Below are 22,773 nucleotides of genomic sequence, written 5' to 3' on the forward strand. Positions count from 1 at the left end.
CTAGCAAAACCAGTACAAGTGCTTTTCAGATACTGGCAACAGTGGCTTAACCAATTTTCTGTGTTTCCTGGTGTTTTTAAGAACTTGGGTTGCAGGAGACAGAGCTTGAACATACATTTTACTGCCTTTCACTAAGCCAAACCAGGTGTCTGGCCTTAAAAATTATTTCCATTTTTATCTTTGTCCCCTAGGCACTTGTGGTGAAATAAATTGGAGCCAGGAATTCATATTTGATTGTTCCAAGAGAAAGTTGTTTATGGGTGTCCATTTTCAGTTCCCCTTGGGTTTCTCTTTTTACATTTGGTAGTGACATATAAAGATAATTGTTGTGTCTTTTTTTTTTTATTATTATATTGGGTACTTACTGTCACTGGACAGTGGCACAGAGCAGGTCCATAGGTAGTGAGTTTTGTTACACATTTCTGTTATAAATTCTTCCTATGCAAGGCTAGATAACAACACTAGGTAAGGTTGACTGTGTCCAAAGAGTTACAGTCAATAGCTCCATGTCCAAGTGGAAACCAGGAACGAGTGATGTCCCTCAAAGCTGTGGGACCAATACTGTGTAGTATCTTCATCAGTGAAATAAGATAGTGGGATTGAGTGTGTAGAAGACACCAAACTGAGTGATGCAATTGATTCACCATAGGGATGGGATGCCATCCAGAGGGACCTTGACGGGCTTGAGGAGTGGGCCCCAGTGCAAGTTTCATGAAGGTCAACAAGGCCAAGTGGAAGGTGCTGCATTTGAGATGGGGCAAAGGGGATTGAGACTAGCCCTGTGGAGATGGACTTGGGGGTGCTGGTGGATGAAAAAATTGAACATGGGCCAGCAATGTGCACTCACAGCCCAGAAGTCCAGCTGCATCCTGGGCTGCATCAAAAGCAGCGTGGCCAGCAGGTCAAGGGAGGTGATTCTGCCCCTCTACTCCCCTCTGATGAGCACTCCCACCTGGAATGCTGCAGACACTGGTGTCCTCACTATAAGAAAGCTGTTGGAGCAAGTCCAGTGAGAGCCACTGAGATAATCAGAGGACTGGAGCACCTCTCTTATGAGGACAGGCTGAGAGTGTTGGGGTTGTTCAACCTGGAGAGGAGAAGGCTCTGGGGAGACCTTACAGTGGCCTTTCAGAACTTAAAGGGAGCTTATAAGAAAGATGGAGGGAGATATTTCACCACATCCTGTAGTGACAGGACAAGGGGCAACAGTTTTAAACTGAAGGGGGTATATGTATATTGGATGTAATAATTTTTTTAACGATGGAGGCGGTGTGACTCTGGAACAGGTTGCTCAGAGAAGTTGTAAATATCTTTGCAAGTGTTCAAAATCTGGTGGGACAGAGCTTTGATCAACCTGGTCTAGTGGAAGGTGTGCCTGCCTGTGGTAGAAGGACTGGGCTATATGGTCTTTGAAGATGCCTTCCAGCATCTTCTCTGATACTTGCTCTGTCAACATAGGCATGATACCTGAAGGTGCCTCATGTAGAATTTGTATATAAAGTCAGTAAAACAGTGGTAGTGTTTAGGGGTTTTTTGCAAAGTTCAGCATACATTTTATACTCTGAAATGTGTTGGGAGTTATTTATCCAGCAGACTATACAACAGAGATAGTAATTGGCAAGAAAAGCGTAGGTCAGTGTTTAACTATATAAAGATAGGGCCAAATAAAAGTGGGCTTAATTGTCTTTCTAAACAGTCTTAAGAAGGGTATTGTAGGACGAACTGCAGGTGTGATAGAGAGCAAGAAGATACAAATTCAATGTACTTCATTACTAAAACCAAGTAAACATTCTAGCAGAGAACCATGGTCGTTCCCAGACTCAGGATGTATCTGGTTTAACAAGAATGAGACAATGACAGGCAGAGGACTTCATTGATGAAAATTACCTCACTTCAGTTTGAGTGTATCCATGACAATTTTTTTTTTTTTTTTGCAACCATGCTATTAGCACTGCTCCTGTATCATAACATGAGAAGTGCTAGCTTGAACCTACTGGAAAATTGCATCTTGACCTGGTAAACAGCTTACCAGGATATACGATGCTCAATTGTGGCTGTTGCCTAGTTTTCAAACATCACAGATGGCAAAATGTGTGCCTCTCTAGCTTAACTGATGTCATTGCTCATCTTACAGAAACTTCTTGTCTTCTGTTCTTTAAACGTAACCTGTTACATGCTTGTTTCTGGTTTTACACTAACATCTCTTATAGTAAGTACTGTCTCCTAGAAAAACTAACAAAGCTTTCAGTGGGACCTTCAGGACCTGTCTGGTTTCTATGTGTATGTTTCACAGACCATTTTAAAGTCTTCTTTAAACGTTGCCTACTTCAACACAGGTGCCTAAATAATGATTGCTGAAGCAAACGAAGCAGCTTCTCTGTGGGTAAATTGCTCATATCTCATACAAAACAGATTAGAACCATGGAAAGCCTAATAAAGTATTAGCTAGTGAAATTTAACCTTAAGTTTTCCAAGTCTACTTCTCTTTCTCCAGTGAAATTGCCCTAAACTAACTCATGGCCTGAATGCTTTCAAGACTTTGGAGAGAGAGAGAGCACCCCTAGAACTAGCAGTAATTGTTGAAGAACAGGTCGGTCTCTATTGCTCCTGTGCAGGATTTGCCTTGGGAATATAGAGAAATGCGGCTAGGGAAGAGTTAGAAATAAATGCTGAAAGCCTAATTTTCTTTCCCACTTACACAGAGGAGAGATTGGGTGGAACTGAGTGCTTGCAAATAGCACAGATGCACAAAGCAGGAGGCATGCCAGTATTAAGCAAGGACCAGGAAACACAGAATCTGTAACCAACTGATTCCTCACAAAATTTTCAGCTGGCCTCCAAAGGAAAGGCCAGGTGTTTGAACTTCATAAAATGTCCAGATCCACACAGACCAAAAGCAGAGTGTCACTGCAGGGTAAGTTCAACATGCAAATAACAAATGCAAAAGGAGACATATACCTACTCACAGGAACTTTTGTCCAACTGTCCCTCCAGTGGAGTTCATTAGGAGCTCTGCTTCATCTTGGCACACGTCAAGATATCACAGGCAAGATATCTCCTTCTGCTTTGATTGAAGAGACTTCTGGGTTTGGACTTGGTAGCATTCAGACCCAAACAGCCCTTGTCCATATTCCAAGCCAGCAGCTTGTGTCATGAGCACTTGCTATGAGCACTTGCTCTCTCTTGAGTGTGCAGTTGCTACTGGGTCCTACCCCACTTCTCACTGATTGTTTGCATGTTGTATTTTGCTTTACCCAACTATCCATGGCTTTTGAAATCCTTTTGTCTTGGAGAAGATTGCAATTTATTTTGCTCACAGCCTCCTCCAGTGTGTATGTCAGCAGCATAATGTACTGATGCCAATGCGGGTTCAAATATGGCACAAACTAGAATGTGGGGCAGGCCATTACGTTTACTCTTTTGCTCCTTTTTCTGTTTTTTCTAAATCATTCTTTGCAGCCTGACATCGATCTATCTTGCTAACATGAGATTGCCCACTCATATCTCATTTTCACTTAGCTAACACTTTCCGCTGTTTCATGCTAACGACATCCAAAGCATCTCTCAGCATCAGCACAGGTGGCATGGGACATCAGAATTGAGTTTTTATATTAGTATTCAAAACAAATCTGAGAGCAGTTGGAGTTCCCAGAACTGTAACCAGTAAGAGTGTTTTGTTTATCGAAACCAGCTGAGTATCAGTAAGAGGAGAAATTAATTCAGAAGGTGCTCAGCACTGGGTGGGACCAGCCCTCTAAGATGGAAATTCTGGCCTAACTGTTTTAACGACTGCTTCCTCTCCCCACTATCATTTCAGTGCTGGCTGAAGCAGGACAGTTCAAAAGAATTGAAATTAACTTTTAATCACGCTTTTGCAAAAGTTTGCCACTGTTTGTTTAGATAATTGTCAAGTTCCAGCTTTAGTAGGTATTGGCTCAGGCAATTTGTGGTGCGAAGACCTGCGCCTTTGCACTGTAACAGTAAGCAAACAGAACAATAAGTAACAGTAAGTATCAGTAAGCAGGCAGAACTATAAGCAGAGCAATAGGCAACCCCAAGCAGAGCTGTATGCAGCAGCAAGTAGGCAGCAGCAATAAGCAACTTCAAGCAGAACCACAAGCAGTCCACTGGTCCCTGACCACAAAACAGTTCCCCAGTCCTTTAAAGAAATGGCTCCCAGGTGTCCCGGCACGAGGCAACCTGGAAACTCCTGCTTGTAATAAAACTGTCTTATTTATTTCCTACAATACCGTGATCAAACACTTACAATCATTCTTTTGCATCTGCCTGAAGGTAAGCCAGCAAGATAAACCAGTAGGAGGAAGGTAATGGTAGGAGTTGCTTCCCCCTTAATTGCATATGAGGAGGACAGTGGAATTAGCTCTGTCCTTGGACCAGATCCATATGTGATACAAACTTTCCACTTCATGATATTATTAGTGACTCTGTTGTTCTAAATTGCTGCTCTCGTGTCCTCAAGTAGGAATGTCTTTGTTGAGAAATCCCATGTAGGAGGTTGCTTCGTGAAAGGAGTGACTGCATCACTGGCAGCATGAGCTGCCTAGTTCAGTGGTAGGAAGTAGGTTATTTCTAATACCATGACCTCTGCTGGTGGTGTGAGCTGAACTCTAAATGTCTTGTCCCCCTGGTCATTTGTGCCTGAAGCAGTAGGTGCAAACAGGGCTTCTCAGAGCCCACCATCAGTCCTGATCTTACACTTGATAACAAGAGCAATGCTGGGTCTAGTGGCAGTCATCCATGTACCTTTCTGTGAGGCATCCTGAAACCTCTAGTTGCAAGATTCTTGGGTTTCAACTCCTTGGGACTGCCTCTCATTTCACTATGCCTTCTTGGGCTCTCTCCAGCACAGAAACACTTTGTTATCAAGTATTTCTACCAAAAGCATGAAGGTACTTATTGAGAAACAGGAGTGTAGAGAAATTTGTCCTCTGGGAACATTTTCGCAAAGAAAAGAAGTGTTCCGTCTTAACTTCTGTTCATACAGTATCTCAAAGTATTCCTATCTTTTTTCCTGTGAGTTTGGGGGGGGGGGGGAAGTGTTGAGTTACTTCAGTGGCTGTCAGTTTAGGATTGACTGACACCTGATTAAAAAAAAAAAAAAAAAAGGTAGAACCACTAGGTATATTATCTCTGCTGCTGTGAGTGATGCCCCACCAGGGCTCTTCTAAGACACAGATATCTTCAGAGGTTCTCTCTCCAGCACCTAGTACTGTGCCTTGCCTGTTCCATCTTCAAATTCCTCACTTTTTCCTGTAAGGGCTCTGAGCATTTCCATTTTCCTCCTGAGACTCACAATTTGTGAGGCTTGTTTCCTATGTAAGTAGGCAGTGAAATTAATGTATTTCTACACCTTTATTCCAGGCAAGGTTGGGTGATGACTTTCTTTTCTAAAATAGTTTTTGTTTTTCACTTCTCTGAAGCTTTCAAAGACTTTGAACACAATATATAAAGCCTGTGGGCCTTTAGACACGATAAACTTAGATGAATTCAAAGGGGATGTTGCCTGTTGTAAACCCTGGGAGTCATGTTCTCAAAGAGTAGTTTTTCATAATGTGTAATAGTAAACTCGTTGTGCCATTACACCTGAAGGTATTTTTATTGAATATAAAAGTTTGGCAGAGGACAGCAACTGGACAATATCCTGTCAAATTATTTAGATGCTGGCATTCACAGACAATTGGAATGTGCTTTTCATGAAACATAGCACTGCTGGCTCCTTGCCCAAAAAGTGACACCACCACGTCTGAAATCACCATGCATAACTCCATACTAAGAGCTTTCCATTCTCTTCAGGTGACTTCCCAAGGAGGTTTTGGGCTTTGGCAGCTCTGAAGCCAAAACACCTGGGGGGGTCGCACTCTTTCAGCATGGCTTTTCCAAGTGGGGAGAGGCTGTGTGGAAACCCCATTGGACATCCCAGTGTGAATGGCTCTCTCCCTGTCATGTTTCTGAAGGGACTCCCTAGGGCTCTGGCCCTCCCTCCTACGGGATGGACAGCCCGAGGGCAGGAGAGCAGGCAGCAGGGAGTGGGCAGGGAGGCAGGGAGTGGGTAGGGAGGCAGGGAGTGGGCAGGGAGGCAGGGAGTGGGCAGGGAGCCCAGCAGCGGGGATGAATGATGGATGGATGGATGCTCTGCCTATGCTCTGCCAACAGCTTGGCAGGGAGGACAGTCACCTGCCCTCAGGCCCCATCTGGAAAGGCTGAGCTGGGGTCCTGCCCACATGTAAGCCTGGAGTGTCAGGGCAGAAAATGAAAAACATTCACAGAATCATAGAATATTCTGAGTTGGAAGGGATCCACAAGGATCATTTAGTCCAATTTTTCCGGTCCACTTTGCCCACATGAAAGCCTGGAGCGTCAGGGCGGAAAATGAAAAACATTCACAGAATCACAGAATATTCTGAGTTGGAAGGGACCCACGAGGATCATCGAGTCCAGTTTTTCCCACGTGCCCTGCCCCAAACCGGTTTGCTGACGCCTTTCCTGGTCGTCAAACACCCTCTGGGACAGGGCTCACTCTCCATTTGGCCCTCAAAGAGCTAGGAGACAACCTTCTTTTTGAGAGGAGAGTGGTTCCCCACCCCTGCTGTTATTTTAAAGAAATGAGTCTAGTGCTTCTTCAGGACCTGTGCCCCTGACCGAAGTGGAGGCTCCGAGACACTAGCATGCCGACACCAACTTTCCTGCAGGGATTGAAAAAAAGCTCTTGGACATAGTATGCACCAACAGTGCATTCCACAGTAAGCACCTGTCAATTCTTCTTTCGGCAGGAAAAGAAAAAAACTCCTACTCTTAAAAATAGATCGTAAGTCATGCAAAGGTACAAAGTTCAGTTGGACTTTCCTTTTGCTCTCTAAGTGTTGTTTTAAATAAGAAAACGAACGATTTTGATGGTTTTAACTTGCGTGTGTATGTGCTTAAGTAATACACATCTGCGAAAAGCCCTGTGTATTTGACCTGCGTGAATGTGCTGTGTGTATCCATGCAAATTTATGCACAGACCCCCCAAAAAAGAAAGCAATAAACGAAGTCGAAATAAAAAACACCGCCCAACACTGAGTAGTGCTGCACGCAGAACCATTTAATAGCTGAACACTATGAATGAAGTTTTTTAAGCCAATCTCATGTTTTGATATTGAATAATAACAGGTATTTTGTTGAACTCAAGTGGTACAAACATTGGGTAGGCAATGGAAATTCCGTAAGAAAAACAGAAAACGAAAAGTGTGAAAAGATCCAGATTTATAACCAAACTCGGTCATTTGTTGTTTTTTTCCAAATATCTAGTTTAGAGACCCAGAAAGCTGTCTTAAAATTAAGGAGCTCGTTGCCCAGATCTTCTGAATGAATGCGGTACCTCCAAATGCAAAAACACACAGTAACAAAGCGATCACTAATTGTTTTTTCACATGGATGGCTTCCTCAAATGCAACTATACAAAATATTTGTAGTAGTTCTCAAATTGTGATGTCTATCAGTGTTAAATATTTTAACATTCAATCAATGTTATATACTAATATTAAAATTCTAAGTTAAGTGGGCTGATGAGGGGAAAAGATTTATAGATTGAGAACATTTGTAAACGAGATGGCTGAAGTGTTCACTATTTCAGAGCACTACAACATAAAAGAACCTCAAGGTATCTCTACAATGCAAAGCCTTGCGGGGCGGTGAGCAAGCCGGTAGGGGAAACATAGCATTCTCACTTCTCCAAACAGCTTCATCGCAACAAAAAAATGGAGAGGGGAAACGGCAGATTTTTCCACCGCCCCCTCACTCCCCCGAGGCACAGGAGAAGGGTTTGCTGCTTGTGCTCTGCCCGTCGGGGAGCCTGAGAGGGAGAGCAGGAGCGCTAGCCTTGGCAGTGTTTTGGTTCTTTCCTTTTTTTCTCAGGAAATTGAGCAGCACGTGTCTTCTCGCAGAAGCAGGACACGGGGTGCCCGGGGCGTGCGGGAGGAGCCCTGGGCAGCAGGACAGAGGAAGGGTCTTCCCAGCAGTCGGACACCAACTGGCGGCAGCGCCGCCAACCGCGATCGCTCTCCGGGTGACTCGACGGCGGGGATACTCGCGGCGGAGATGGGCGCAGGCGGCGAGGGGACAGGGTGCCGGCGGGGGCGGCCGAGGGCGGGTCAGCGCGCAGCCCCCTCGGCGGCCCTCCCGGCTCCCGGGAGGGGCGGCGGGTGGCGCAGGTATCGTCCCACCGCTCCGTGCGGGCCCCCCGCCGCCACGTCGAGCGGGAGGTGGCCGCGGCCGTCGGGCTGGTCGAGGCGCGCCCCGGCCCGGTGCAGCGCCGCCAGCGTCTCCAGAAAGCCGGCGCGGGCCGCGTCGTGCGCCGGGAGGCAGCCGGTGCTCGGGTCGGGGCGGTTGGGGTCGGCTCCGCGCTGCAGCAGCAGCTCGGCCACCCGCGGGCTGCCCAGCATCATCACCTGCGGGGAGAGACAGTGTCAGCGCCTGTGGACGCCGGCGCAGCGTCGAGCTGGCGGTTGGGTGGCGGTGGGACTGGCGTCTCTTTTGGGCATAATTCTCCTATGTCGGCTACTTGTAGTCGTGACCTGCATAAATACTGACAGCCGTATGCGATGATCCATACGGGTCCCTTGAACTCGAGATAGTCCGTGATTATATAAATAAAAATAAAAATACTAGCTACGATGCGTGTGGTTTCCAGACTAGGTTCGGCATATGTGTATGTCCTTTTTCACATATTAGCCATTTATATATACCATGGTATAAATGGTACTTGTAGTGTGTGTAAAATCATATATACGTACATGCAGACTCGGCTGTGTATGTGTGCACATATATATACACACGAATATATATATCGTGTATGTACCACCTATTATATAATAAATAGTGTATATATAGGTACTACAAGTAGATTTATACACATGCATATATTAAAAATTCATTAAATATATTTATACACATAAATAGTCTGTATATATGTATATATATATGTATGTATATATTTCTATATTATACATACACATCCTATATTTTGTGACAGCCCTGAACAGCCCTGCATTAAGGCTTCTGCCACTTAGAATGTCTTATTGATTTATCAACGACCAGCGCAGCAAGCCAGGCTAGGCAGCTGTGTGTGGTTCCTTTCGGCATCCGGTGCTGAATTTTCCAATTTTTCTCCTCCTGAGTTTTGGATCGAAATGGTTTTTCTTTGTTTTTCATTCTCTCTCTCAGCTTTGGCTTCTTTTCAGAAATGTGAGGAAAGTTGCTGGGTGCTCATAAGTAATGCACAAAACTTTCCTGATGGCAAATTCCTAAAGACATCTTGCTTTTCGGCCATTAGCAAAAACTTTTTGCAAGGTCTGATCATTCACGATTGAACAAAATCAAACAATCAACCAACAAATAAAATAAATTTGCATTTGGGTGTTTACTTCCATCATTGTCCTGGTCATTTTCAGTGGAATTTTAAACTCCATAAATTGCAACTTAACATTATGGAAAAGATCTTAAGACAAAAGGTTTTTCACATTATTTTCTTCCTCGATACTTTGTTTATGCACTTCAAATAATTGTGTTTATTTATAATCAAAGTCTGAAAATGCTTATAAATTTAATCATTTATAAATTTCTGATTTAAATTTTTTCAGAAAAAAAAAGAGTGTCCACATATCAGAGTGTCAGACATTTTGCAAGTGTTGAAAAGGGAAACAGAACCCAGTCTCACTCTGAAATGAGGGAAAGAAAGAGAAAACTTCTAAGAATTTGGAGATTCTTTCCATCAGGAATTTGAACATACAACAGAAATAAAACGAATAATTTTCTCAGAGCCTTTCTCAGTAACTTACTTTAGAAAAACATTTCCTTTTCCCTGTAAAGTGCAAAGACCAAAATGGCTGTTCAGCTTAGCTGATGAATCATTAAAAATATCCCTTCAAATGACAACTCGAGAATTGTTTTCATGAGACATACAACTCTAGCTTAAATCACAGTACATTAATCGTTCAATAAACAGTAAAAACTTTTATCTTAAGTATGTCGATTAATAGAACACATTTTAGCTCTCAAAATGCCTGGAAAGCAACTCCACACACGGGTACTTTCAATATCTATCAGTGAATACTACCACTATTGATGAATAGAAAATATTAAAATTACTACTACTAAAAAAAACCCCAAACTGGTGACTACTAATATATACCTAGTTTCAACTTAAAATTTCTATCAGTACAATTGATACATCGCCTTCTCTGCTGATGTTGCTCCTGAATATATTAGTAAGGGATTCTACTTCGATTTCCTTGGGGAAAAAAAGAGCCATTCAGGCTATATTTCAAAAAACCAAGAAAAGTTGCTCAAAGTGCAGTCAGCTCCCCAAACCCAACTGGAAGAGGATTTTGCAGTCTCACTTCTCCTTTTAAGTACCCCCTCGCATAATTCGTTTTGCTGCCAGCGGTTCCCCTCTAAAATCCATCTTGTATTTTCAGGATGGCAGGGGTTAAGAAAAGCACCCGTTTGTATCCAGCTGCGCCTGGAGTACGGTTCCGATCATAACAATAAAAATTCATTCGAAATCCAAAATATCCGCCCCTCCTCGCTGGCGTGGCGGAGCACAGTTTACCCCCGCAATCTGGCTGCTCCCCCACCCCCCCCCATGCTCCGTACCTGGAGCGGGGTTCTCCCAAAGCAGTTGGTCGCGTTGGGATCCACGCCTGCGTCCAGCAGCTTCCGCACCTCCTCGCGGTCCCCGCGGGCGGCGGCGGTGCACAGCCGATCGCCGTCTCCCCGGGGGGACCCCTCCATCGCCCCCCGCCCACCCGAGCCGCACGGCCGCCCCTGGCTTTCTGGCTCTGCTGGCTGCGACCTCGCCCGTGGCGACAACGCAGCTCCTCCTTTCCCAAGAGCAGCGACTGCCCCCCTCGCACTCCCAGGCAGGGGCCCCCGGGCCGCGGGCACGGCCCCGGGCCCGCCTCCCGCGCCACTCACACCCACTGCGGGCCGTCCGCTGCGGCGTCCGCTCGCTCCCGCTTCCCAGCGCTCCTGGCGGCTGCGGTGAAATGCACGAACCTCCCCCGGGGGGGGGGCACGGGGAGGCTGGCGAAGGACCGCGGGATACCGGCAGCCTGGTCCGCAATCTGAGAGCCGGGGCCAGTACAGCACGTCGGCAGGGGAGCCCGGTTTGACCCGCACCTGGAGTGCGGGGCGGCTCCCGCGGGGGATTCCCTCCGTACAGGAGAAAGAAGGGGATGGGGCTGCGGCCCCACACCCTCTCCATAATGGGGCCGGTTGCGAAGGGAGGCGAGGGGGGCAAATGGCTTCTCCAGGCTGCCCGGGATGGTGGCAGCTGCCTAGACGCGGGCAGGTGGGACGCGGCCCACGAGTATCTAATTCGGGGGTACGACGACACGAAGAGGGAACGATAGACCAGAGCCTTTCCGGGACAGAAAGGGGCTTTTGTACGAGGGATGGATTTGGTTTCTGCGTCCGAAAGGGGACCCTGCCCTGCCCTGCCCGAGCCCCTCAGAGAAGTGGGTCGGGGTCCCTCCCTACTACCCGCGCCGGCCGGGAACAGGCGGACCGAATGAGGAAGGGAGCCGTGCCCATAGGAAGTCTGCGATCCACCTCATGGCACCGGGCAGAAGAGGACCGCTTAAGCCGGCCCTGCCGAAGACTCCCGAGGGCAGGAAAACCGCAGCGGTAGCCCTCTGGGGTAAGGTGCAGCTCTAGACAGACGGAGGCTAGGCAGAGCCTGCCCTTTCCGTTATGAGGGTTCTCAAAATCCAAGCACCTGGTCCCTCCCCTTGCCTTTCCATCTCCCCGTTGCAGGCCCTGAGGACGTCCGTGACACATACCCCCGCTCCAAGCAACCCCTCCCGCCCCGCGTCGGAGGGGAGCGGGGGATCGGTACCCACGACCCGCGGCGTGAAGCTTTCATTCTGTCACCTCGAAGTTCCGGACAGACGTGGGTAAAAGGCAAGGGGAATAAGGACGTCTTTTAGTTGTTTTTTTTTCCTTTTTTTTCCCCCTTCCCCTCCCCCGCCCCGCCCCTTCCAATGTCAGTTCCCTAATCTTTTTTTAATTGCTGAAGACCAGTGTGATGCCACAGAAAGAGTGTCTGCCGTGCAGATACATCTCTGTGCCCTTCGGCGTTAACCCCCCCCCCGCCACCGCTCGGGCACACAAACAGCCCTGCGTAGCTGGAGGGGAAACCCGGCGATTTTATGTCTAGATGTACTGGTAGCCGAAAGGCAGAGACATTCTTGGATGAGGAGAAATAAACAAAAATTTAGCCCTAAATTCATAAGTCAGACGTTCATTGAAATTTCTTCATTTGACGGCCTTCTAAGCCTCCGTCACAAAGTTTCTGGGGCAAGTGACATTGCAAGATGAGGCTGCAGTATTTCGAGGAGGCTTGTGTGGGGTGAGACCCTTGTTGGGCAGTCACTGGGGCAGGCTCCCCCACACCGCGGTTTCTCTTCAGTGCATAGTGCGGCACGACCCCCGGGACACGCAGGCGACTAAATCCAAATAATAATTTTAAAAAAAAAATCAACAAAAAAAATTTAAAAGTGGATTTTTTAAAAGTCTGTAAAGTCTAAGAAATAAAGAGAATTCCCCACTCAACAGGCAAAGTCCCCTCTGGTCCTTCTTGCCCTCTCCGACATGAATGATAGCCATGTAGAGGCAAATCCAAGGAGAAAACCTCGTTGGTTATGTCTGTATGGTGTCTTAAAATTTCAAAACAATATTGAAGTGTGGCAGGATTGCAGGTTAATCTTACTTTCTGTGAAATAGTATCGATACTGGATTTTATGCATCTGTGTGTATAAATATATGAATACCTGTTTTTTGTGAATAGATAAGGATAGGAAAAAATACACACACGTGTATTTTGCAAGTGAAGACGTTATTAGAGGAGTCAGAGGCCTGCCTGTATCCCCATCTGCCCCCCCGGTAATGCTAAAAGCTACGAAATTGCAGCATGGCATAAAAAAAACCTAAAACACTGTCCCGTGCTAACACTACTGACTCTTCAAGTCACTTAACAAACTATTAGAACATTTTAAATTACATGATTGAAATCATGCGATTTTTTCCCCTCCAAAAAGCAAATCTTATATTTTCTCACAATTCTAGTACCAACAAAGAACCTCAAATTAATCAAAACATAACAATACACGGTCATATCTGAAATTAGGGAAATAATAACAGAGCCTGAGCTAGTGAGTTTTGAAAAAGACCACTGTATTTCACTTGCATCTTGGGGGAAGGGAGAAAAATCCAACTTCTCTCCCCAACAACTCTTACTGCGAAGATATTTATATTTTCATGGGGAGAAAAAAAAGTATCATATTAAGTGGAGTCCCTGTCCTACATTTCTGCTCTTATTTATTTTTAGAATCACTGTTCAGCCATACAGATCTTTTCACTGACAAGAGAGCCATTTTAATACTTCAGTACACCAATCTTGCAAATTGTTCTGAGATGTTTTACTAATAGCATGCAGAACGGAAAAGGTAGTTTTCAGTTAACATAGGCAGCCATCTTATGCACTGTTTAAAGCTTTTAACAGCAATAAAAAAAAATTAAAAACACTTACATGAGTTATCATCTAACAAACATTTTGGTAATAAGTTCAGTGATAAATTAAATACTACAAAGAGTCAAACTGTAAAGAACATTAAATTGCAATTTCCTAGCTAGTAAATACGTAAAAAATGTTCAGGAGAGGCTGGAGTAGGTGTTACAATGGAGAGGTTGCATGAAAGTAACCTGTTTTATACTTAAAAGAAGGTAAGGGAAAGAGTTATTTGGAGTTATGCTAAAAATGAAGTAATACCGATGCACAGAAATAGTTTAACAGTATTGATTTACTCTTCAGCTTAAAATGTCAGTGTATTTGTGAAGATAATTATCCTGATTACACACACTGGGTAAAAACAGGAATATCTATCACTTTAATTTTAGTCCTTCAGAAGTCATGCTATGAGGGTTTCCATCGAACATGGAAATGATCGAAAATGATCAAAAAATACCCCCCAAAAAACAAAGCCAAGACCACCCCCCCTCCTAACTCAAACAACCTCCGATAATAGATACTTCACAGAGTCAATTTCATAGTCATGGAATGGTTAAGCTTGGGAGGGAGAGAGAATCTAGTTACACACACACACACACACACTTTCCCCCTACAGCTCCCCTCACACCCCCTCCCTTCCTCTACATCAGATTTTTCAACGACCCATCCAGTCTAGCCTCGGACACTTCCAGAGACGGGGCAGCCACAGCTTCATTATGTGCTGCCCTAAATAGCTGTAAAAATATCCCCAAGTGTTGTATTTTTCGTAGCTTTTTCTTTTTTTTTTTTTTTTTTTTTTTTTTTAGATTAAGCACACACATTTGTCTTACCCCGTCCCAGGCCCTTCAAAATAAGATTTGTAGTCTAGATCTAAGTATCATTTTAGACAAACTCGATCTCCCTGATTAGAAGCTTGGGGGAAGGGGAAAATAAAGTAGCTGTATTTACAGCAAGCATAGAAATAGAGAGAAAAAATAATAGCCACACTTCTGGATCCATGAGAGAATTCTGTCCTTGCTACAGCAAATTTACTTCGAAATAATCAGCACCTTCATACTTATGTTTTTATTTGAGATTCGTGCATTTCATGTCAGCTAGAGTTTATAGTTTCTTTTTCCTCCATTTAGTGTAAGATGAAGAAATGAGGCCTACTACAAAAGCAAGAAATGAGGCTTTTGAAAGCAACAAGAAAAACTGGATATAGTTTCTGATTTATATATATATAAATACGTGTATATATATTTTGTATGTGTGTGTCTTTTTGTGTGTCTGTGTATGTACCCACACTCGCTATTTGAAAAGCACTGGAAGAGATCTAACCAGAGACTGAAGCTGGGAAACTTAATTATTTTATCTCCATGCCCTGAGTCCCATAGTTTGAAAGGTTTAATTTTTTTATACATCTATTTACAGATATATAAAATAAATTATCTCTATTTTTGTAGATATTTTGCAGAAAATATTTCTATTATTCTTCTCTTCTACCTTTGTTCTTCTCTAGTCTGTACTCTGGGTTAGAGGAGGTTGTGGGCTCTCTAACAAGCCTCTGTGATGACTTTGCAGAACAATCCCCAAATACACATCAAAATGAATATTTACTTTAGTTTCATTGTATGTCTAATTATGTGTGATGACTAACGCTTAAAGTGTACCCTGCAGGTCCACAACAATCCGATTTTGCATTCTACAATAGGGAAAAAGTCTCTAAAAATGCCTGAGCCTCGGATGTTTCTCAAGGTCTCAATATGTGAGTATTTTAGTTACTCTTTCTGATGCTGCTTGGCCGCTCTGACCCTTATTTCCCATATTTTTGTAACAGCAAGGGAAGGCAAAGTAGGCCACTGTATTTCACTGTCATTTATAAGAGTGGAAAGTAATGCACGCTCGGAAAACAGTGGCCATTTTCTCTCTTCAGAGCAGTAGTTATGTTCCTTATTTGCAAGGAACTGTCTACAAAAGTTGATAAGGGATGGTGGGTTTATATTTTCTTAATTAGCCATAGAGAAAACCTCTCAGGAAGTGAGGGAAAAGGCAGAAAAAAGTTACAGCAACTTTTCAAGAACCTGACATTTTCAACTGCGTTGGGGGGGGGAGGGAAGGAAAAAGTTAAAAATAATAATACACGGACAGAACACCCCCGCCTGTACAAATCTAACGTGATCACGGTGGAATCAGAGCATATGGCACGGAGGGGGCTCCGCGGCACTGCCACCGGTGCCGGGCTGCCGCCTCCTGCTCCCGTCGCCCCACCGGGCCGCCCGCGCCCACCGGGGACCACCCGCCGCCCCCCGAACAGCCCCGCTCCCGGGTCCTACCTGGGCCGGGGGCTCCCGCGGCGCCTCCGCCGCAGGACCAGCAACAGAGCGAGGCGTGGCGGCCAACGCCGCCCCAGCGCTCCGAAAATGCGGCGGAGGATGAACCGGCCCAGAGCCCGGGCCCGGGGCCGGCTGCGAGCGCGCCGAAAGTGGATGGTGCACCTTATCCGGGGAGTCATGGATGCGGGGAAGCCGCCTGCGCCTCACATAACAAATACCTCCCCGGCGGGGCCCCACCGGTGAATCGGCCCTCTCACCCTCCATTCATTGGAGAGGACTTTATTTCTTTTTTTTTTTTTTTCCTCTTTTTTTTTCTTTTTCTTTTTTTTTTTTTTTTTGTCTCTTCCGTTTGCCTAATTTCGAGTCCCCATTTCGCTTTACCTCCCTCCCCTTCCCACCCCTCCCCTACACCCCGCTCTTAAACTCCTCCCATGATGATGGCTCCCGCCTCGAAAGCGGGCGAAGGAAGACTGGCGGCGGGGGATGGGGACGGGGGAGACCGCTGCCTCGTCTCCCCTCCCACTGCCTGGCCCCGGGGAGCACCGCCACCAAACGGGCGTGGAGACCGGCCAATCGCAGGGCGCTCGCCTGCTTTCAAATAAAGCCTTGACGACATGTCCTTGCCCTCCCTCCGGTCTGCCCCTCCAAACAAACGGCCTCCCTCTCTGTTTGGGGACGGGTGTTATTTGCTTGGGGTTTTTTTCTTGCTGTTTGATTGCTTTCGGATCCCTCTCTTCTCGGAAAAAGCCCGACGGGAAGGGGGCCAGCGGCGGCTCGGAGCGCCGAGCCGGGCCCCCCGGGGCCGGCTAGCGGATCCCTGCCGCTTTAAATGCGCGGGCCAGTATTGGCCCGGGCGAGCAGCTATTTCCTTGTCACATGGCCATTTGAACGCGACGCGGGACCGTTGCGTAGCGGAGCGAGGGGAAGAAAAAATAATTGGAAAAAAAATAAAGTCTCGCTTTCCCCCCGCCGGTCAACGAAACGGGTAATGAACGACTGCCCCGCCAGCCCCTGGACTTTCTCCCCGGCCATGCTCCGCGGGGTCGGACCGCCTTGCTTTCCTTTTGACGGGTGAAGTTCTGGAGCGGGGCGGGGGAGCAGCAGGGGGTTCGCCCAGAAGCCCCGATCAACCTGCCGGCGCTCCCTTCCCAGACCAGCTCCCAGGAAACCCCGGAGGGCTGCCGAGCCCCTCGACAGCCGGTGCCGAGCCAGCTCCGCCGCCCGGTAGAGGCTCTCTGGGACTTATCGCTACCCGCCTGTCCCACCCCCCACCCTGGGAGCCCATCTCCCTGAACATCCCCCCTCCCGGGTGCAGGGTACCTCAGTGCCAGGCGTGGAGAACGGTGACGGGCAGGGAGAGCGTCGTTCCTGTTGGCTGGTCTTCGACCTTCCCAGTGGCGGCCGGGCCCGGTTCGGCTGGACATGGCTAGAGGCGGCTGGGCGGAGGCTCGGGACGGCTCCGGGACTGTGGGGAGCCGCGGGGAAGGCGCCGGGAGGGAAGGTAGAGCGGCAGTTCCTGGAAGGGATGGTGAACACAGGCGTGTGCAACACCCCCCCCCCTACAACAAACACCTCCTCTCGGCCTGACAAACAACAATAACTCCGATGTCAACAGAAGTTTCCTTCTTCTGCCTCGGCATGGAGTAACACTAACAACACTGCTAATAAAGAAAAGCCGGTAATGGTTTCTTCTGGACCGAGTCCGATTTCAAGCCTGGGAAGTGGGTGAGTGAAATCAACCATTTCGAAATGAAAGCATCTCTTCGAGAGACACTTTTATTTTTTTCTTTCTTCTCTCTCCCCGCCCCCACCCCGTCCTTCACTTCTCTCTGCCATGGCTACTATTCCCCGACAGGCAAGGCAAAATTGAGAGAAATAAATTGCCTGCCTGGCTGCGTGATGCAGGTGCCGGAGCGGCGGTGAGAGGATGAATCTACGCTTTTGGCAATAGAAACCAAATACCCACCAACGCTGAATGCATGGCCGATCAGGGGCCGGGGAGCATCTCGTCGTGCACGGGGCGCAAACCCTGCTGCAGCGGGTGGGGAGTGTGCGCGCACACGTATTCGATTACAGCGGCGATATTAAAAATAAAAAACGCACTAGTCTGCCACATTAAACGCAGTGCTTTGAGGGCTTTCTGGATATGTGTATTGCTGCTGCTATTTGCTGTCAACAGCTACTATTCTTCTTTTCCGAGAGGAAAAGCCCTGGTGCCGACGTGGTTGCCAGAAGAAAAGGTGCCTGTGGCAGCTCCCGCAGCCGAGCCAGATCACGCCGGGATCTCCATCCTTTCAAGGAGTGAGTATCCCTCACCGTGGGCCTCTCCCGGGCAGAGCTTCCGAACCTATGGCATGAAGCAGATTTATAGCAATTAGGTATTTAACCCTGTTGGCTTTTGAGGGCATACTCTGCTCGTTTGGTGCAGCCAGCCTAGCAAATTCTGTTATTTTTCTGCCAACTTAAAGAACAACATTAGTAACAACAATAATATAATATTTAGTTGTTGCTGCTGCAATTTCATAAGCCCTAATGGAAATACTAAAAAATTTAAATTAATCTGGTTATTGGAGAAAAAGACCATTTAAAACAGAAATACTGGTCTCATTGAGTTGGAAGTGCAGTTTAATAGAACCTTATTGTTCTATAAAGAGGATGGTCAGGTTCTAGCCTTGTCCTGTCTCTATATCTGGTCCCAGCTCCACTCTGGTTCCCAGAAGCATGGAATACAGGCATCTAACTGCTGCATCCCCAGTGTTGTGCTTGGTTTGTTTACAGCTATGCCATGCTCTAAGATAGAATACAGAATAATTTAATATGGTGTTATAATTACATACTGTAATGTTATATTTTTTCTATTTAAAGATATGTATAAAATATATGTTCTAGGCATTCCTATAATAAACAAGTTTTAATAATGTATTATAAATATTATTATATATATTTCAAATATAGTGTAATTTTTTCGTAGATATTTTATATGCATATTTTTGTAATTAAACATAAACATATTACACATAAAATAGTTGATAAGCTAATACATAAGGCTGATACATGATCATAAAATTCTTAATATATGTGCATATCACATATATTTTATATAGGTATTGTGTAGATGTATTTTGTATGTAAATGGCATAACTAAATATTTTATAGCATACCAACTTATACAACGTAATTATGAAGCATGCATTGTATGAATTTACATTACAACAAATAACATACTCCAACACGCTTTTAAAAAAGTGTATACATATTTTTTATTGTTTATGAACTATCTAAGAGTTGGACAATCAGTAGGAATGCAAAACGAAAATAAACTTTTTTTCCCTTTAATTCTCTGTAGGTAGGTCTGCAAAGTGCCTAGGATTTGCGCTGGGGAATGACATCTGAGCTCTCCAGCTGCCTTGCCTTGCTTCCTTTTCTCAGTCCCTAAGGCATAGGACAAGCAGGTGCAGCCCGGCGTGGGGTCCCGGGAGTGAGGCAAGGTCTCCCACTCATTCAGCACAGGCTGGGAGCACGGTCCCCATCGCCTGCCTCACCACCCTGCTCGCTGCTGCCCGTGCTCTCCTACAGAGCCCCTGATGGTTTGGGACCCACCACGGTGGCAGAGGGTTTCCCCAGCCTTTGGCTTCCCCTCAGTAGAGGATGGGCTGTCGTTGTAGATTTTCTGTGGGGTGCTCACACCCAACTTCCCCGTGCTGGGGCAGTCAGTGAAACGGATAGACTCTCAGATAATTTATCTACTCCCGTTTCTAATGCAGCAGCGCAGCTGTTACAACGGCTTGCTTTTTTCTTTACTAAATGTAAACTGCTCACCTGCAAGCAGCTTGGTAAGCCCTGGAATTGAGTTCGGGTGTATGATTTCTAATTTTTCGTTCCTGGTCGCCTTGGTTTTGCAACTAACATGATTTTTTTCAAGGTTCTATAACTCAGGGTACGTCGCTTGCAAGTCGTTAAAACGAGTACTTCAAGTGGGGACTGTAGAGGGCTTGCAGAGACACAAATCTCAGTTCATTTTCTCCTTCTAGGTCCCATGTCTGCAACTCTCACAACAAGAGCAACGGATGCACCGAAGATGCATGTACAAACATGCACAGCATCCTACGTCGTTCTGCGAAGGTATTTGCCAAAGCCGCAATGGCACCAGGAAGCGCCGGTTCCCGGCTGTCCCGGCCGGTTTTGCTAGAGAGAGAGGCAGCGCCCCTTGAGTTCCGTGTAACCGAAATTGGACAGGGAGAGCTCGGAGCCCCCCGCCCGTCCTCTTCAGACGGAGGGCTGGCAAGTATGAGTGCGGAACCCCGGGGATGAGGGTTAACAGAAAGCCCAGACGTGGTGCCGTCAAAACATGAACAGTTTATAGTACCAGCTCTGTGTGGGGGTTTTCCTTAATATTTAATATTTCCTATTTAATATTTTCACATATAATATTCCCCATTTAATATTTCCTCTTTCATATTGGCTATTTCATATTTACTATTTAATATTTTCACATTTAGTATTTTCTTATTTCATACTTCACATTTGGTATTTCTCTTCATAATATTTGTCCTCCTGCGCGAAAATAGGGGCCTGTGGAGGGCCGTAGTATGTCCAGGGCAAGATAATACACAGGCACGAGCAAAGAGTATTGTGCTTCGTGCATCCCAGCGATTCTGGGGTTATTCAGAGCATGGCATGAGTGCTGCTCGACTTGGTGTCCCCCGAGGCGGGCGCGAGTATAAGTTTGGGGCGGGAATTGCCCCGGGAGAGGTCAGGCGCAGGGGTCGGGTGGCGCAGGTATCGTCCCACCGCTCCGTGCGGGCCCCCCGCCGCCACGTCGAGCGGGAGGCGGCCGCGGCCGTCGGGCTGGTCGAGGCGCGCCCCGGCCCGGTGCAGCGCCGCCAGCGTCTCCAGAAAGCCGGCGCGGGCCGCGTCGTGCGCCGGGAGGCAGCCGGTGCTCGGGTCGGGGCGATGGCAGCAGCAACTCGACCACCCGCGGGCTGCCCAGCATCATCACCTGCGGGGAGAGACAGTGTCAGCGCCTGCTCGCAGCCCCCAGGCTTTCTCGCTCGGCCCTGAAGGAACGATGATCCTCCGTGGAAAGAAGAAAATCCGCGGATGAGGTTTAGAGATCGGCTCCAGAGACCCCACGTACGGTGGAGAGCATAGACCCGTCGGGAGGGTTGCATCGCAGGGAGAAACCCTGCTTATCCATGCCACGGGACAGGTGGGGCAGAGACACGCGGGACCTCCGTCGGAGTCAGGGTGTGCGGGTGCACACCAGGGTTGTTCCGCGACAGGAGGCGGCAGGGGGGCCATAGGCTCGGGGCAGACGGAGCGGGGGAGGAGGGTCGCCCTTCTCTCGGCGCACCCTCACAAGAACAGAGCGAGTTCCGGGTCGCTTTGCAACGGCCACCGTGGAACCGTAGCGGGGACGGCCGTCGTCCCACTCCCGTCCGTGACACTTCTCCAGACGGTCCTTGCCAAGGGCAGACGTATATGCAGAGAACCCTCCTTAATCTGCGGCGCCGCGCCCGCGCTTCTCTCACCCTCGGGAGAATCTCAAAATCCACCTTTTGCCTGACCCCCGTGTCCAGTGCAGTACCAAAGTTCCGGGGAGCCCCTCCCTTTGGGCTCGTCGTTTTCTAAGCTGCGTTTCCCCCAGCGCACCTGGCAGTGCGTTCAGCACAGGATCTAAATCCCTGCCGCTCAAAAGTGAAAAAAAAAATAATTAAAAAAATACAGTGGAGGACGGCAACAGATACCTGTTTCGAGTGAAAGGCTGCACCGACATTTTGTGGGAGAGAGTTTCGCAAGCACTGCCAGTAAAACTTAAATATAGCTTCTCAGATTATTTCAGTTTCGTTTTATTTTTAAAATTTAAGAAAAAGCTGTCTAGAACTACCTCGGAAATAACCTCAGCTTTTATAAATTTAACATCTACTACATCTTCGGGCACTACGTTTACATACACGTTCACGCGACTGTAAAATAGGCATACTGAGCCCCACAGAGACTGCTCACTATCTACCTGCAGCGCCTGCCGGGCAAGGCTATCGCAACCGGGTGTTTCTGTTCGTGAGAGTCAACGAATATACTTTTTTTTCTTCCATGGGAAAGAGGAGGAAAAAATACTGACAGACATATAAAGCAGAAGACGAGCTATGACAAAAACGTGATTATTTCTGCAAACGGGAGTTGTTACATTCTACTGCACGTTTATTGCTATATGAGCATTAAAGTTCTCGGTTTTGAGTCATCCTATCTCAGTTGGTTCAAATAAAGTCAAGGGTTGCTAAGACTAAAACCTCTCTGTTGCGGCCGTCACAGACTTTCTCCTTCCCAGAGAGGCGAGAAGAACCGCAGCGTCGCCTCGACAGCAGCCGAGCGCGGCCGTCGTGGGGCGGTGCCCCCGAGAGGCTGCCCCGGAGCTGCCTTTGCCGTCCCTCGGGCAGGGCACTGCCCCCATCCCGCCGCCCGCACCCCACCTCCCTACCTGGATGGGGGTCCTGCCGTAGGAGTTGACGGCGTTGGTGTCCTCCGCGCCGTCCAGCAGCGCCCTGAGCCGCTGTAGGTCCCCGCGGGCGGCGGCGTTGGCCAGTTCATCGGCCACGGAGCCTCCCGCCCGCCGCGCCATGTCCCGGCCCGCCGCGCCCGGCCCAGCACTGCCCGGGGCTGGCGGCGATCCCGGCCCGCCGGGAGTGCCTTGCCCATGGGAGCGCCCGGCGCCCCCGGCAGCCTCGGGCAGCGCGCCCCGGCCCTGAGGTTCCTCCACCTGCGACTCTACGGCTTGTTTTCTCCTCGCGGCTGGTGCCGCCCGGCCGATGTCACACTCACCCTCGGCCTCGCCCCGACGGGGCGGAGCGGAGCGACCTGCCCTGCTCTCCGACGGCAGGGAGTGCCGGGCCC

General features: G+C 47.6%; 2 protein-coding genes across 3 annotated transcripts; both read right to left on the reverse strand.

The window, feature by feature from the left end:
- Nucleotides 1–8,142: 8,142 nt before the first annotated feature.
- Nucleotides 8,143–16,267, reverse strand: LOC127466567 (cyclin-dependent kinase 4 inhibitor B-like). Of its 2 annotated transcripts, none has more exons than XM_051777460.1 (2): nucleotides 15,883–16,267; nucleotides 8,143–8,447 (listed from the first exon to the last, which is right to left on the reverse strand). In XM_051777460.1, exons 1-2 carry the CDS (start codon nucleotides 16,144–16,146, stop codon nucleotides 8,151–8,153), a joined length of 561 nt encoding a protein of 186 aa, XP_051633420.1. In that variant the 5' UTR covers nucleotides 16,147–16,267; the 3' UTR covers nucleotides 8,143–8,150. The 2 variants fall into 2 exon arrangements, with proteins under 2 accessions (XP_051633420.1, XP_051633421.1); XM_051777461.1 differs by lacking the exon at nucleotides 15,883–16,267 and adding an exon at nucleotides 10,654–11,500.
- Nucleotides 16,268–18,934: 2,667 nt separating this feature from the next.
- Nucleotides 18,935–22,664, reverse strand: LOC127466568 (cyclin-dependent kinase 4 inhibitor B-like). Its single transcript, XM_051777462.1, is given in 3 exon segments — nucleotides 18,935–20,839; nucleotides 20,841–20,881; nucleotides 22,361–22,664. Coding segments are annotated over 3 exon segments (474 nt in total). The 5' UTR covers nucleotides 22,502–22,664; the 3' UTR covers nucleotides 18,935–20,547.
- Between the last annotated feature and the right edge of the window lie 109 nt (nucleotides 22,665–22,773).

Source organism: Manacus candei, unplaced genomic scaffold (genome assembly GCF_025592945.1).
Source record: "Manacus candei isolate 608988 ecotype Guabito, Panama unplaced genomic scaffold, ASM2559294v1 h1tg000010l, whole genome shotgun sequence".
NCBI lineage: Eukaryota > Metazoa > Chordata > Aves > Passeriformes > Pipridae > Manacus > Manacus candei.